General features: G+C 36.8%; 2 protein-coding genes across 2 annotated transcripts; one reads left to right on the top strand and one right to left on the bottom strand.

Moving 5' to 3' along the window:
• Positions 1 to 13,190: 13,190 nt before the first annotated feature.
• Positions 13,191 to 14,191, bottom strand: LOC104453480 (germin-like protein subfamily 1 member 16). Its single transcript, XM_010068039.3, is given in 3 exon segments — positions 13,191 to 13,799; positions 13,802 to 13,921; positions 14,026 to 14,191. Coding segments are annotated over 3 exon segments (726 nt in total). The 5' UTR covers positions 14,138 to 14,191; the 3' UTR covers positions 13,191 to 13,305.
• Positions 14,192 to 15,105: 914 nt separating this feature from the next.
• LOC104453481 (germin-like protein subfamily 1 member 13) lies at positions 15,106 to 15,937 on the top strand. The gene has a single exon (XM_039302238.1). It carries the CDS (start codon positions 15,150 to 15,152, stop codon positions 15,819 to 15,821), a length of 672 nt encoding a protein of 223 aa, XP_039158172.1. The 5' UTR covers positions 15,106 to 15,149; the 3' UTR covers positions 15,822 to 15,937.
• The last annotated feature ends 1,035 nt before the right edge of the window (positions 15,938 to 16,972 follow it).

The following is a 16,972-nucleotide window of genomic DNA, read 5'->3' as shown; positions in this document are numbered from 1 at the left end:
ACGGAATGTATTATATTGGTCATTAAAGCTTGCTTAATTCAATATTGCATCGAATAGAAGGTCCGAACAACCCCAAAATTAGCCCTCCAAATATATGTAATCATTTTGCAAAAAAAGTCTTAACGTTAAATTTTTTTTATTTTTATTTATGTCCTTTAGCAGAGAAGATTCAAATTGCTAATTTACTACTCATATTAATGTAAAATTATAGGAAAAGAACATTAGGGTGCATTTGGTAACATTTTCATTAGGGTTAATACCCTGAAAAACCTCAAACTGGTACACCTATGATAAATTTACCCCAAACTATTTTTTTGACCACCAAAAACCTCAAACTGGTACACTTGTAATAAATTTACCCTTTATTAGTTTTCGTTAAATTTTACTGCCAAATTATTAAGTTAAATGACACGTGACAGTTGATTGGTATACCAATTTAGGATTTTACGCTCCGTTTGTCACAGTTTACAATTTTTGTGAATTGTTCCACAACTGCTATAATTGAATGCCCCTCCTTTGACCAATCCTCCTTCCCAGGTAAGAAAAAGCGTGTTATCTGATATGGAAGTGGACTCCTTCAATAATTTAAATCTTCTGTTTCCTTCGTTACCGTTTTGGTTTCCTGCGGATATCCAAAGTTCAGCTAAATTGAGCGGGGGCCAATTCTTCTCTACAATTGAGCGGGGGTCAATTCCTCTCTACAGCTAAGTGCATCGTATGGGCATTCGACCTGTCACTAGAAAATGACATAAGAACAAGTGTGTTCACATGCATCTCCATCCTCCGCCATGAAAATACTTGCGAAGCTGCCGTTTAACTTCCGGTAGATTTCATGTTTACTTTCTGATCTAAACATGCAGGAGTTCACCAATAGAAAGAATATCCGCAAATAATTGGTCAGTTTTCTATGTCTGATTACCTGTGCTCTAAAATTCCAACGTGGCATCTCAAATTGAACTAGACTTAACCCTTTTGTGTTTTGAAATATGTCAAACTCACTTCACTTGGGGATAAAGACATCACGGATGTCATAACTTTCAATTGATCACTTGGGTGTCAACATGTTTTACAAATGTGCATCTACTTACTAGATATCCGATGTGGCATAGCACTGGTGCATGACTTTAAAAAGTTATGGCATTTAAGCAATCAATTGGAAAGTTATATAGTATTCAAGAAAATTGAAAAAAAAGTTAAGAGTACTTATGTGAGTTTTGTCGATAAGGTATGGTACTTAAGTGATTGAAAAGAAAGTTATGATACTTAAGTTAGTATCATCGAAAGTTATGGCATTTATGGTATCCTTTGCTCGCCACTTGACTCTATTTATTTAATCATATCTAGTAAAATTATCCTTTTCTTTTTTTGGTTGAATTAGGAGCGCCTAAATTTAGAGTGACTAACACAGTCACATCACTATAATATTTTTTATAAAAAATTTCAGAAAATCACTATTTAAAAATCATTTATTCCTTTATGAAATTATTGGCACATTACTCACCGGTGGGCAGCTGAGTTGGTTCAACTTTGGGCACTTCATCGCAGAGGTCCTAAGGTATAAACTCTGCAACCGCTAACATGTCTTAAGTGGGGAGGCCATAGTGGTGAGGTCTTATGTTAGCTTTTCCCTAGGTATTGACGCTTGGTCTGAGGTGCACTACGCACTGTATGGGCCGTGGGCTGGCGATTAGCGTAATCGAAAGTCGGGCTCGGCGGATCCTTGGTCACAAAAAAAAAATTATTGGCACATTTTACAATCTACTAGCTGCTTCAAAATTTTCTAATAATAGAATTTTAGAGAGAATGGCACTAGAAGTGCCATAATTTTCATAAGGCTCTTACTTTAATACCAAAACTTTTGATGGAGCATTTCGGTGCCACTTTGGTAGAAAAATAATCACTTAATTGCTAACTTTGATTTAGTATAATAGATATCCAACATGGCAATATTAAAATAAGAAAAATCGATTGACATGGCTTGCTAAAAAATCCAACAAGGCAAAGCTCACTTAAAAATGATCACTTAAGTACCTTTTTGTTAAAAGTGATTACTTATGATTTTTAACTTTTTAAAAAGTGATTTGTCGGTTTCACTTTCTTAAACATGATTGGACCACTTGGTTTACAACATTCATTTTGTACAAACTTGAAAAAAATACAAAAACAATCACTTCGTCAACAATGGCTTAGATTTAGATTGAACAACATTGCATTCAAAATAAGGATGTTCTTACATCAACATAAAAAAGTTCCAACAAGTCAAAACTTCCCTTACTAAAAGCAGAGAAACCAGCAAAAAAACAAGTCCAAAACCCTTTCCTCAACTTACTTCTTTGTTCTGAGAATAAAAAAATAAATAAAGTCATTTTAGAAAAACAAGCTTAACATAACCCAATGCTCATCTTTACACAATTCACATAAGGTTTGCTCTCTTGACCCGATCCAAGTCCCCATTTTTTGGAATAAAAAAATTAATAATTTAGGAAAAAATTAGTAATTAGATTTTGAGTAGTTATACTAGATTTTAATGTTATTTATAGCTTAGAATCAATTTAGTATTGTATTCAAATTTGGATTTGCTTTTAGGACCTTACAATATGGTTTTTTGAATGTCGTTTTTTTTAGACAATGCTAGGTTGCGAAAGCTTAGGGGTGCATGACAACCATTATGTTCTAGAAATAGTTTCTGGAACAGAAATAGATTTTTCTATTTCTATTTCTAAAAGAGTTTTTAAGCAGAAAAACTGTTTGATAATGATACAAAATTTCTACTCCAGAAATAGAAATTCGTTTGATAATGACACAAAATTTCTTCCTTTCAGACGGCGGTGGATCGGCGATCAGCAGGGATGGATGGCCGGCGACGGCCGATGGGCGGTGGCGGTGCCGGGTGACCACTACGGCGGGCGGGCGGCAAGGCAATGGCGACCAATGGACGGTGGTTAGTGGCGATGAATGAAGGACCGATTGACGAACGATGAGAAGAATTTATATTTGATTTCTATTAAAAGAGAAGTATAAAATTTTAGCTTCGATTTCTCTTCCAAACCTATTTACGGAATATAAATCTATTCAGAAATAGAAAAACTGAATAGGTTTATTAAACGGATTTCTTTTCCAAAAACATGTTTGGAACAGAAAAACTATTTTTGGAACATAAATTTTAGTTATCATGCACTCCCTTAGTGACTTCAAGCAACAATTGCTCTTTTTCTCAAAAGATCTACACACCTATTTTTCTTAATATTTAGGGTGCATTTGGGAAAGCTTTTGGGAAAAGCTTTTAAGGAAATGCAAAAACCTTTGGTCTAAAGGGTTTTGATGAAATGCAAAAATTGTTTGGTAAGTTATAATTGAAAAGCGCCTTGAGAAGCAACTTTGGGGAAATGCTGTTTGGTAAACACATATTTGGGAAGTCTTTTAGCGTGACCAATTTAAGTTTTTATTTTTATTTTTAAATTGAAAACAAAAATAATGACTTTTTTTATTATATATTTTTGCACTGAGATGTATATATAAAATAGATATATTAACGAATTCAATGATTTTTTTCTTTTTATAAATTCAATGAATTTATTATTAAAATAATGACTTTATATATATATATATATTTGCATTGAGATGTATATATAAAAGAGATATATTAAAATATTCAATGACTTGTTATATATATATATATTTGCACTAGGATGTATATATAAAAGAGATATATTAATAAATTCAATGACTTTATCTATCTATATATATATATATATTTGCACTAAGATGTATATATAAAAGAGATATATTAACAAAAATAATGACTTATATATATATATATATATATATATATTTGCATTGAGATGTATATATAAAAGAGATATATTAACAAATTCATAAGTTAAAAAAATACATCAAAGTGGACTTTTTTTCAATTAAAAAGAAATAGTAATTTCATTATAATAAACATGATTACATATGCATTGAAGAAAGAAATCGGTTTTATTGAAAATTACAAACATCCTTAAGTATTTACTAAACTCATTGCTATTTGATCACGTAAACACGCCATATCAGAAGATAAATTGTCATTTGAAGTACCGGCCCCCTCATTTGTATTATCAAGGTCAATTGAATATCCATAATTGGGATTCAAATCTGCTCTTGCAAAATGTCTATCATTGGCAGCGTTTCGTCGTATATAATTATGCAAAGTCATTTCTGCTATAACAATTTTTACTTGCTTTTCAAATGGAAAACTTGGCATATGCTTTAGAATCTTCCACTTCTTCTTCAAGACACCAAAAGCTCGCTCAATTTCCGATCACAGCGAGGAATGAGCACGATTAAATACCTCTCGATAGCCTGTAGGGGCATGACTTTATTGAAATTCTGGCAAATGATATCTAACTTCTTTGTACGGTCCCAAATAACCCGTCGGATTTGGATATCCAGTATCTACTAAATAATATTTATCTGAACAAATATAATATAAATTTAATCAACATAGACCACATTAATACATATTAATGTACAAAAATCATTAATTAACGAACTTGGAGGAGGATGAGGAAATTGCATGTCACGTCTCCCTAAAGCTTCATAGAAAATACGAGAATCATGGGCTTTGCCCTCCCAACCAGCCTATACATAAGTGAATTCCATATTAAAATTACACACCACTAAGATATTTTGAGTCAGTATACCTTTTCAACAAATAAAACGAATTTGATCTTTTACAGGTATAATCGCTAGGATATGAGTGCCATCAATAGCTCTAATACAATCCTAAAACAAAAATGTAAATAATATTTATATGTACAAATATAATATAAATTTAATCAACCTAGACCACATTAATACATATTAATGTACAAAAATCATTAATTAACAAACTTGGAGGAGGATGAGGAAATTGCACATCACGTCTCCCTAAAGCTTCATAGAAAATACGAGAATCGTGGGCTTTGCCCTCCCAACCAGCCCATACATAAGTGAATTCCATATTAAAATTACACACCACTAAGATATTTTGAGTCAGTGTACATGTTCAACCAATAAAACGAATTTGATCTTTTATAGGTATAATCGCTAGGATATGAGTGCCATCAATAGCTCAAATACAATCCTAAAACAAAAATGTAAATATTATTGTATAATCAAAATTTGCTTTTAATTCTTTCTTCCTATTGTATAATCAAAACATACCTTAAAATATGGAAAAAAATCTTCGATTATTTTTTATCTTCTTTGGAACATCCCTAAATTGCCAATCGGCTGGTTGAATTAAATATTTTCCCATTTTACATACTTTATCTAATACTAAGCTAAAGTACCTGCTTATGGTTTCCCCAAAACGTTAAAAGCGTTCTTGTGTTAACCTATTATATATATCATGTCCTAAAATGTGAAGAAATATTTCAAGCATTTATGTAATATTAATATTCCTAGTTCCTTCAAGACCATAACGTGTTACTAAATCATGCATTAAATTATTAAATACAATCTTATACATTCTAAACATTTGATAACACCTTATCGGATTAGCATCTTCATCCATCAACTCTCCTACCCATGCATTTCCTGTATATGATGATGTCCTACAAGGTTTTTTTGTTACTGTATATTGCCTGATAAGTTATTGCGGCTTGAGTAATTTCCACAAGTTGCCAATATTCCTCGTCCTCATTTTCATGAATTTCTCTTTCAAGGGAGTCGTCCATATCTGTTTAAAGTAATAGAACAATAAAAAAAAGTGATGGGTAATCATCCATCAATGAAACAGTTATCATCCATAATATATATATATATATATATATATATATATATATATATATGCAAACTCCATCCAATAAAAAAGACACAAACTAAAAACACAAGTCGCAAAAACATAATTAAAAAAGAGTTCTCGAGTAGTGAAATCACTAATCCAAAATAAGTTTCACATTACAACATAGATTAATATGAAAAGCTCAAACAAGTAACTAGCATCCTAGCGACGACTATTATGCTCCTCCAACTTATACTTCAGCCACTCGACTTTCTCTTCATCTCCATCCAAGTTCATAAAAATTTGCCTATTGTCTTTCTTTTCAGAAATATGAGAGAGTGCAAAGAAAAAAAAACTTTATGTCTTCCTTAATTTTAGGAATGACTTCAATGTTTGCATAATTTCTTTGTAAGGGTCAAATTCCTTGCAATCGATGTTGCATTACTCCTACTTTCAACTACTAAACAAAGTCTGTCGATTTGCAATGCTAACTTAGCAGGTCCAGTCAATTTTTTTTCTCTCTTTCCTCGAGCTTCCTTCGTGGAACTTTGTATCATTCTTTTATGGCTCTTACTTTGACTTGGTTGGGCATTCGTTTCACCTACATCACACTCTAAAGTATCATCAGTGATCCTGCATGCATTATTACCAATATTAGCTTGTGTGGCCTCAAGATTCTCAATATTGCATAAATCTTGTGCAGGATTCCAAGTAACACTTCCAGTGGCAACCGTACCCTGGAACATTCTGTCCAACAAACTTTCATATCCGGATGTATGCTTTTCGTTTGAAAGACTTTAAGCTTAGGATTGACCTATTATAATAAGATATTTTCATGAGTTATATCACAAAAGATGAACTTATAAAAAAAAAATGTGGCAAAAAAAAGATAAATACCTGAATCTTTCTCTCTCACCATTCATCACTTACGTCAATGGTTTTCTTCCTTGGATCCCATCCTAGTCCTGTTTCCTTTTGAACCAATTGCTTTCATCTTTTCCATTCTTCCTTTAGATTATCCTACTTACTCTTCATTTGATTTTTATCATATTTTTTGCCCCTTAGCTCCTCAAACTTGGTATTCGTCTCTTTTGTTGCTCACAGGACGATTGCCTTTTCAATTTGTTCAATGCACAATTGACAAAACGTTTCTACATCTTCTGGCTCCAATATGCTTTTTCTTTTGATGAACTCGCCATCTTCCAATAAAATAAACACGAACACATTTGAAAAATGAAAACAAATGAGATTAACTACGACCTAATTCCCTATAGATGAATGAACGCATATTTATATAGATAGAACTATGCATAGCATAGAAAAAATATTGCTTGACAGTCTAAGATTTTACTTCCATACCAAACACCCCAGCATAAGAAGCCAAGGAGATAGAGAGAGGTAGTGGCAGATAGAGTGAGAAGCGAGAACACAGAGGAAAAGATGAGCTAATCTTTCTATTTCTTGTTTCTTTTTCTTTAGGCTTTTGGGGACTTTTCACTAGATGGTGAAAAAGGGTTGAGAGCAAAAAGCTTAAAAGGGGATATTTACTTCGTGTGCTCTCTTTCCATGTCTATGTGATCTCTCTCTCTCCCTTTGCGGTCAACCCCATATTTGATATTAGGATGAAGCCTTGACTTAAGCATTGTGCAAGTGCTTCTTTTGAGCCATGGCCAGAATTGAACTTGGCACAATTGGGAAGCAAATATCACTTGTTTTTGGTCCAAAGATCAAATTCTTACTACTAATGTTTCAACTTTGTCTGTTATAATTTCAAATCATGAATTTCAGAAGGAACTGGAGCAAAACATCCATTATAATTGAAGCAAAATGTTGCTATTTTTGCTAAGTTGATGTATCTATCACATACACATGATATCTATGGTATACACATGTTCTGAGGTAGTTTGAAAGGGAGGTTAATGCTGATAACCAATTTTTTATTTTTTTTTGGATCGTCCGAAAAGTGGGTTGGGGTTATTTTCTTGTGTTATAAGTTCTTATTTTTTTTTCTTTTGGTTTTCTTTTTATTTGCACCTGCTACGAAGCGTGGATTCTAATTATAAAGAGAGATCTAATTCTTAAACAAAAAAACAAAAATACTCAACTTTAGATCTAATTCTAATTTTACCCTATACTTCATTACTAAAATTGTGATTTAATAATCCGTAAGATAAATGATCATGAGACTTAAAATAACTATATTACTAAATTTGATTTTGAGATAGACTTGTGCATAACAACTACTCACAAGAAACAACTATTCATAATAGCTACTCACAACAAACAACAAACAGCTACTCATAACAGCTACTCACAACAAACAACAAACAACTATTCACAACAAATTTGATTTAAAGTTATTGTGGGTTCTATCTCCCAAGTCCTCTAAAAAAGTTTCTATTAGTCAAGCATCGATATGTATAATCATGAAGCATGGCATCAAAAGTGTCATTCACGAAATCACCACACACTTAACAATCACAACCAGAAAAAGCATAATAAGAAAGAATCGAATCAAAGGAACCTGGATTTAGGGCGAGACGAGCACGTTCTCAGCGAAGAGGGAGGCGAACATGAGAGAGCCGAGCAACTTGATTTAGCGAAACCAGAGGCACAGCGAAACCAAAGGCGTATTCCACAGGAGCGTAATGAGAAGATGGCTTTTGGGTTGTATGTGGGAGCTTGGTTTAATGACGATTGATGAGCGAAGACGGAAGATGACCAAGCGGAGCAATAAAGAGCAGTGACACCAAAGGCATAGCGAAACCAGAGGCGTAATCCACAGAGCAGCGACACTAAAGGCGTGGCGTAGCGAAACCAAAGGCGTATTCCACAGAGCAGCGACACCAAAGGCACGGTGCAGTGAAACCAAAGGAGTATTCCACAGGCAGCGACACCAAGGCGCAGCGCAACGAAACCAGAGGCGTATTCCACAAAGCAATGACACTAAAGGTGTGGCGTAGCGAAACCAAAGGCGTATTCCACAGAGCAATGACACCAAAGGCGCGGCGCAACAAAACCAAAGATGTATTCCACAAAGCAGCGACACCAAAGGCGCGGCACAACGAAATCAGAGGCGTATTCCACAGAGCAACGACACCAAAGGCACGGCGTAGCGAAACCAGAGGCGTATTCCACAGAGTAGTGACACCAAAGCCATAGCGAAATTAGAGGCGCAGCGAAACTAGAGGCGTATTCCATAGGAGCATAACAAGAAGATGACTTTTGGGTTGTATGGGGGAGCTTGGTTTGATGATGATTCTTGGTGCGTGCTCATGGATTTGAGAGAGAAGAAGAAGAAGACGAGAACTTGCGGGTGGGTTAGGCTCGTGGATTTGAGAGAAAAGAAGACGATAACTTGCGGGTGGGTCAAGAAGGGAACAGGAAAGCGTCTGCAGATCTAGGGTTTTCAACTAAAGGGTTAAACTTGGAATTTCGTTACGTTATAAGGGCAACAATGGCAATCGAACAAAATTCATTAATGGGAACAACCGGCTTATCGAGAATGCTGAAATGCCTAAGGCAAGCTTTCAGCTTTCACAAGGTTGACTTTCAGCTAAGGGTGTTTACAAAACAAATTGCCAAACACTCATTTTTAGCCCAAAGGGTTTTGGGAGCCTAAAGTGGCTTGGAAATGCCACATCCAAACGCACCCTTAGAGATTTGCTATCAAGTTCCTCATATTGTGAGTTATAAACGAATGAGACTTTCTATTGCCATTTTCAACCCCACACTTGAAATGAGATGTCTCTGCCCTCAGCCCCTTTGAGAAGGTGGACAAATTGAATTCCTCACCTCTCTCTTTCCATGTGAGAAGGGTGACCACTAAGGCAACCCCTAATGGTAGCCATAGGTCTCATCTTGACAAGCTCATCCCCAACAAATTCCCTATTTTTCTAATTTTATTTTTCAATTTTGTTGGGACCTTTTCATAACTAATTAATGGGCTGCCATTGAGCTGAAATTAATGTGCTTTCTAATTTACCCTCCTTTGTCAACACTATTACTAATTAGTAATTCAATGATTACTTAGGCTTCATTTTGTCGCAACCTCACCTCGAGTACACTACCTAGGGTTTGGCCAATGGATTATTAAGCCTAAACTTAGCTCGGATTCTCCCAAGCTCATACCAATTCGCGACTTAGGTTGAAGTTCTTAATATGCAATTGATTTTTAATTAGGAGTTGCTATTAATATATTTTTTTGTGGGTCGATTATAAACCCAAGTAAAGTAACGGGAGATTTACTTTACTACTTTACTCCTACGAATCAGAGATTATTAGTTCGGGTTACGCTATATTTCTCTAACGCCCTTTCGGTACATTTATATTTTATTTCGAAAAAAAAATGTTTTGCAGGCAACTTGAGTTGATTTTAATTTACTTTCCTAACACGTGAGATGATCATACGGGTCTGTAAACCACCAATTTAACACCCAAATAAAGTAATAAATAAATTATGGGACTTACCTTATAGCAACGAAAGAATCTACAATGTTATATTAGATGTCATATCTATAATTTCTAATTAACATGCAATTATTCAATCCCTTTCAGGATTTTCTCTTATTTAAATGAAACTTAGTCCACGTGGAATGCAATGCAATGACACACCAAAATGCCTAACTAAAATGACATGTAACATGTAACCTATCATGCAAACTGTATGTCACATGACATTTATTAAATGACCTAATATAGTGATAGGAAAAAAATAATGCAACTATTCTAACATTTACACATTTAGATAGCGTGCAATGGATGACCTAATTCTACCTGACATGTGCATGATAATTTTTATGTTTTTTCTTATCTTTAATTAAATTTCAAAATTAAAATTGCTCAATAATTAAAAATGCAATTTAAATTAATGAAAGGAAAAACTAACATCCTAAATTAATGTTTTTTGGGATTTTTATTTTAAAAATTCGAAATAAATAAATTTTCTATTCTAAACATGCAAAATAACCCTAAAACAAGTAATATTCTAACGTGAACCTAATCTAACTCAAATATATATATTTTTTGGGTTTTCTTTTTATGAAAAAAAAAATCAATTCAAACAACACGATAGCAAATTAGGCAAGATATGATTGATATACATCTAATAAGTTAACGAATCCTATCTCTCGCATGAGATCAGATTAGCTAATTTTTATAAAATCGTGAATTGTATCTCGAGCATGAGATCGGATTGGCAATTTTTCCATGTGATTGCGAGTCATATTTCGGACGTGAAATTGGACTGTCAATCATATGCACGTTATGAAATTAGGGAATAATCCTTAATTTAAAAGACTACTCGAGGTCGCAAATATCATAGCATATCGGGAATTTTCAATCATATGTATCAAGGAATACTTCAAATAAAGAAACAAAATAATTGAAAATAAAATAAAAAAATCTACCTAATTTGAATTTTGGCTTCCAAACGAGGCTTAGCAAACGGTGGCTTGTGACCCACGATGGAGGTTCGGCATGACGGCGCGAGGATGGGTTGTTGTGGTGGTGGGCAAGCGAGGGTGGTGGGTCACCGTCGGTTGGAGCTCCGGTGAAGGGTAGCGGAGTTCTTGGGGCGTTGAGGACAGGCGGAGGCACGACGGTAGGGGCGGCGTTGGTGACGGGCATGGCAGCAGGGATGAGCATTAACAACGGGTGCGGCAGTGTGGCGACGGCGACGACGACGGAGGCGAGCTACTCTAGCGGTTGGCAGCGGCGGCGACCAGTAGCGTCGCGGGTCGCTATAGGGGCGCAGAGGCGGGAGACGTGGCGATCGACTCAAGCTACTGGCGTCGGGCAAAGGAACAACAGTAGCGGTGTCGCGGCTAGGGGCGGAGGCACGACAAGGTCGGTTTGCTAGAGCGGCGGGGATGCTCGCGACTTTGCTGGCGGAATAGCGGTGGCAAGCGAAACAAGGGCTGGCGGCACAAAGGACAACAGGCGGAGATGCGGTAGGGACTCGGTTGCACTCAACCAAGGAGACTTGGAGGGCAATGGCCGCAGCGGCGATGGCGCGGGGTGCGGTGGCACAGCGTTGTGGGCTGGGTTGTGGGCGAAAGCGGGCGAAGCAGCTGCATGAGGAAGAAGACGTTGTTCCTCTTTTTTTTTTTTTTTTTCTTTTGTTTCATCTCTCTCTGCTTACTTACCGCCCCCACCTTCAGCTAACCTTGACTTTTCCTTCTAAAGAAAAAAAAAACTCTCCCTTTTCTTTTGTGTTGCTCTCTTTGACCCAAAAGAAACGAAGAAAGCCCAGCTTGAAAGTGTGGGAGTCAACCCCACACTTGAAATCACATGTCCCCATCCCCACCTCTCCCTTCCCATACGAGAAGGGCGACCACTTAGGCAACCCCTAATGGTTGCCATAGATCCCATCTTGACAAGCTCATCCCCAACAAATTCCCCATTTTTCTAATGTTATTTTTCAATTTCGTTGGGACCTTTTCATAACTAATTAATGGGCCGCCAATGGGCTGAAATTAATGCACTCTCTAATTTACCCCCTCGTCAACACTATTACTAATTAGTAATTCTGTGATTACTTAGACTTCATTTGTTTTATGAAAAATGGATAATTTGAAAAATACACTTTCCTAAAAACGATTTGTTGTGTCGATTGAAATAATTAGTCAGTAAAAATGTTTTAATTATCAACAATAATTTATGTCTCAATTTTTTCTTGAATAATGAAAATATTTTTCATTTGTTCATTTTTATATGCAATACAAGCGATCACTGTTAGTAATTTTTTTTTTTTTATTTTCGCGAAATATATGGAATCTTTGATCTAATTAAATCAATAATCAAAATCATTTCATTTGAAATTCTGAATATACACCTCATAGACCATCATTTTCCTTTATACAATTTACCAGCAAATCCTAGGAAAAAGGCTTATGAGAAATTCGTCATCGTTGGCAACATTATGTTCAATAGGGCATGGTGTGCATCAATCACCTTTATGGCCATTCAAGGAATTGATTTCCTTCCCTTGGTGTGCTTGCATTCAACAGACATGAAGAGCCTCGGGAATTGTCGTGCATATTTCACTGACAATATTAGATAATAGTCGACCAAAAATTTGCTGCAACTTTGAGAAGAAAGGAAAACGATATGTGAAACTAAATTTACTTTGAATGATCTCTTAATTTCTATGTGTTTGTTTTCCTTTTTACAACCCTTAATTTTACTGGTGATTCCATTTGTATTTGATGACATGGTGCGTGCCACATAGGCTTTCATGTCGATCGGTAAGTTTTTAGTAAAGTTTTAGTACTTATAACATTACTCCTTCTTTTCTGTTCATTTTTTATTTGTTAATTGCCCACAATTACATCGCAACCCATGCAAATGGAGACATCAGGCGACACCAACTCCCGTATACAAACTTCCTTGGGAGAAAGTGCCACCTCACAATCTATTGGAAGTGAAAGAAGAAATAAAATAAGCAAGAACCTATGCATGTCTGACTCATATTTATCACAAAGAATGATATTTTAATACTTCAAACATTCATCATCAGTTACATCGAGAGCAATTATTTTACTGGGAGGCAATTGTCAGTCTAAGCAATCAAGTATGGAGAATATGGAGGTAATCCGATGTCTTGGAGGTCCATGTATCCGCTTAATTGTCATACCAAAACTGTGCCTGAAGGTAGTCAACCACCTTCTTATCCACTTGAAGGCCTTGGTGAGAACATCAGCCGAAATGGGCGGCTTCGATCCGAACACTGCATTAGCAATGGTAATGACTCCCGGGTTTTGGCTACTCAGAGCGGCGAAGGCCAGTGCGGGCGTCTTTCCGATGTTCAGCTGGAAGTGGATGAGACCGATTGGGAACACAAACACATCCCCTTTGTACAAGACTTTGGTGAAGAAGGTGTTGTTCAATTGGTTGGATGTGACAAAGCCGACAAGCAATGTGCCCTCAGCCACGACCAGAATTTCGGTCCCACGAGGGTGAGTGTGGGGAGGATTCAGGCCACCTGGAGCGAAGTCAATACGAGCCATGGAAATACCAAGAGTGTTGATTCCTGGAAATTGGTCCACAAAAGCGGGGTGACTTTCGATCCGAGTGGGTTTGCAGTATTCCCTGGATATTTGAACCCTTTAAAGAGGAAATCTTCTGCTGTAACTTGTTTTGGGTCCTTGCAAAACTTTCCATTCACAAATACTGCATAAGAAACAAAATTCATGTTATTTGGCTTATTTAAGCAGAAACTCTTTTTGGAGCATAAGAACAGAAATACGCAAGCGACGCTGTAGCAGATCTCCAACCTTTGGGATCGTTGATGGCCACGCAGAAGTCCTGAAGAGGACTCGGGTCATAGGCAAAAGCGGTGGCGGTTGCCAGAGCCAAGATGAGAAGGCTAATTGGAAGAAACTTCATTGTGGTTGCGCACCGGAGAGCTGGGGCTTCAATGTCTTCTCTTCTTGGGTTTGCTTGAGATAGGAGCGAGATGTCTTGCATGGAGACATTATCCCTTCTTATAAATGATGGTGGTGTTGACCCAGTCCAAAACTTTCTCGGGTAAGCGACCCTTGCCGGATCTATACCAAGTCTCCTACGCGCTGGTTAATATTTTACTCCCGGAGATGAATTGATCCGAACTGCTCCAACAAAAAGCCCCTTACTCTGACCCATCCTCTTTCCCAGATAAGAAAAGGCGTGGTATCTGACATGGACGTGGACTTCTTCAATCCTATTTAAATATTCGGTTTTCTTCTTTACTGTTTTGATGTGCTGCGCAGATTCAAGTTCATCATATGATGACATCAATCTGTCAATTAAAAAAGATGCAGGAAGCGGGGATTTCACATGCATCTCCGTCCTCCACCAGGAGAAGACTTTCCAAGATATCATGTTTACTTTCTTATACAAAACATGCAGGGTGTTCACACATAAAGAGAACATCCATAAATCATCAGTTCCCTCAGTTTTCTATGTCTGATTATCCACGCTCTAAAAATTCGAACGTAGCATCTAAAGTTGAACTAGCCCGATGCATCCATTATAGACTATAAAATCCGAGAATATTAAAAAGATGAAAAATAAAGGGAATCCTTCACGTCGAAAGATCGAAGGACTAATTCTCGACGAGAAGGCGTTTATTTCTACAAGCAAGGTAGAAACATGAGGTCATCGAGGTGGCAGAACGATTCACCAGCAACACGGAAGAATAAACGATTGTTGTGGACTTGGCAACGTTCCTGGCTTCAGCTGCTTCCTGCAGGCCAATATTGTTTGTTTTTTTTTCAACAATTCCTGCAGGCCAATTGACTGGGACCGAGTCCAATGACTAACTACTATAAATGGAGTTGCTGCACATTCAGCAATTCCCATCTATCCTCAACGAAACAGAATTTCCTAGACAGGCTAAACCAAGCTCAGAAATTTTTCCATGATGAAGTTCCTTCTGACATTTGTCCTCTTGGCTTTGGCATCATGCCATGCCTTTGCCTCCGACCCGAGTCCTCTTCAGGACTTCTGTGTGGCTGTCAACGACCCCAACTCTGCGGTGTTTGTGAATGGGAAGTTCTGCAAGGACCCAAAGCTCGTCATCGCAGATGATTTCTCCTTCACAAAGTTCAGATACCCCGGGAGCACATCGAATCCGCTTGCATCCAAAGTCACGACTGCTTTCGTCGACCAATTCCCAGGACTCAACACACTGGGCATCGCCACGGCTCGCCTTGATTTTGCTCCCTACGGTCTGAACCCTCCCCACATTCATCCTCGTGGCACGGAGATGCTATTGGTCGTGGAGGGTACACTCCACGTCGGTTTCGTTACATCCAACCAATTAAACAACACCCTCTTTACCAAAGTCCTGACCAAAGGAGATGTTTTCGTGTTTCCGCAAGGCCTCATTCACTTCCAGCTGAATATTGGACAAACAAATGCACTGGCTTTTGCTTTCTTGAGCAGCCAGAACCCGGGACTCATAACAATCGCGAATACAGTCTTTGGATCCAAGCCGCCAATCAATGTCGATGTCCTCACAAAGGCTTTCCAAGTGGACAACAAACTGATCAACTATCTCCAGGCACAGAACTGGTTTGAAAACCATTAGGAAGATGTTGTCAGGAACTATTGTTTTTGTTCATTACATTACGAAGAATAATTCTTCAGAATATCATACTGAATTCTGGATACTAATACAATTGCTTGTTATTTGATATTTGATAAGATTCTACTATTTGTTATCTCACTCTCTCTCTCTCTCCCTCTCTCCCTCTCTCTCTCTCTCTCTGGCTCTACATCATTTATTGAAATGAAATTACATATCAAATAACAATAGGTATCATATATCAATACTGCAATAAAAAATGGATTTTTATTCATAGTCTCATCCTAAGCTCTACTTGATATGCTTAGCCTTTTGCTGGGTCATTCACATGATTAGGATTCGTCTCCAATAACTCAACACAAGTCGGTGAACGAAAAAGGGCAAACTGTTGACAAATGCTCAACTCAATTCTGTTTTTTCCTCACTTTTCCAAATGGTAATCAGTCAACCTAATCATCTCGTCTTTCAGAATGTGTCCAGCTCCCTTCACTCTATTTCTTAAAGCATGTCCAATAATTATATATATTTTTTAATTAATATCACTAAAAAGCACAAACTAGTATATTCATGCAACATTTATCCCAAACTAATTTTCGTAATCACAAAAATCTAGAAACGATACACTCGTGTCACATTTACCTCAAACTATTTTTGTGTCACCAAAAATCACAAACTAATATTCATGTTAGAAAAAAATTTCAATATTTGGGTAAATATAATACATATCTACTAATTTGTGGTAAAGTTGACACGGTTGTATCGGTTTGAAATTTTTTTTGATACAAAAATTAATTTGGGTTAAACGTGATATGGATATACCTATTTAAATCAGTTAGGGGTAAATGTAACACGAGCATATCGATTTCTTCTTTTGGTAAGGGGTGGGCATTGATCCCCATCCAATTCAAGAACCGGACCAAACCAAACTGAGCCATCTGGTTGTGGGTAGTTCCAACGAAATTGGTCCGGTTCTAGTTCCCAAAATTTGGACTCCCAAGAACTGATCTCGATTTCTTAAGTAGAACCAGAATGAATCGATTTAATCAAATTCAAAAGCTTTTCATTGATGCAATCCATCCCAGTGAAGATTGCCACTTAGTTGGCAATAATTGTACTACTCACCGTAATATCTTGAATGTACTTTTGAATATAAA

Source organism: Eucalyptus grandis, chromosome 9 (assembly GCF_016545825.1).
Source record: "Eucalyptus grandis isolate ANBG69807.140 chromosome 9, ASM1654582v1, whole genome shotgun sequence".
Lineage (NCBI taxonomy): Eukaryota > Viridiplantae > Streptophyta > Magnoliopsida > Myrtales > Myrtaceae > Eucalyptus > Eucalyptus grandis.
Note: the sequence above shows the minus strand (reverse complement) of the source record. Positions and strands in the feature narration are given on the sequence as shown.

Coding starts and splice junctions, on each gene's coding strand:
- LOC104453481 (XM_039302238.1), top strand. CDS start 15,150: ATGATGAAGTTCCTTCTGACATTTGTCCTCTTGGCTTTGGCATCATGC.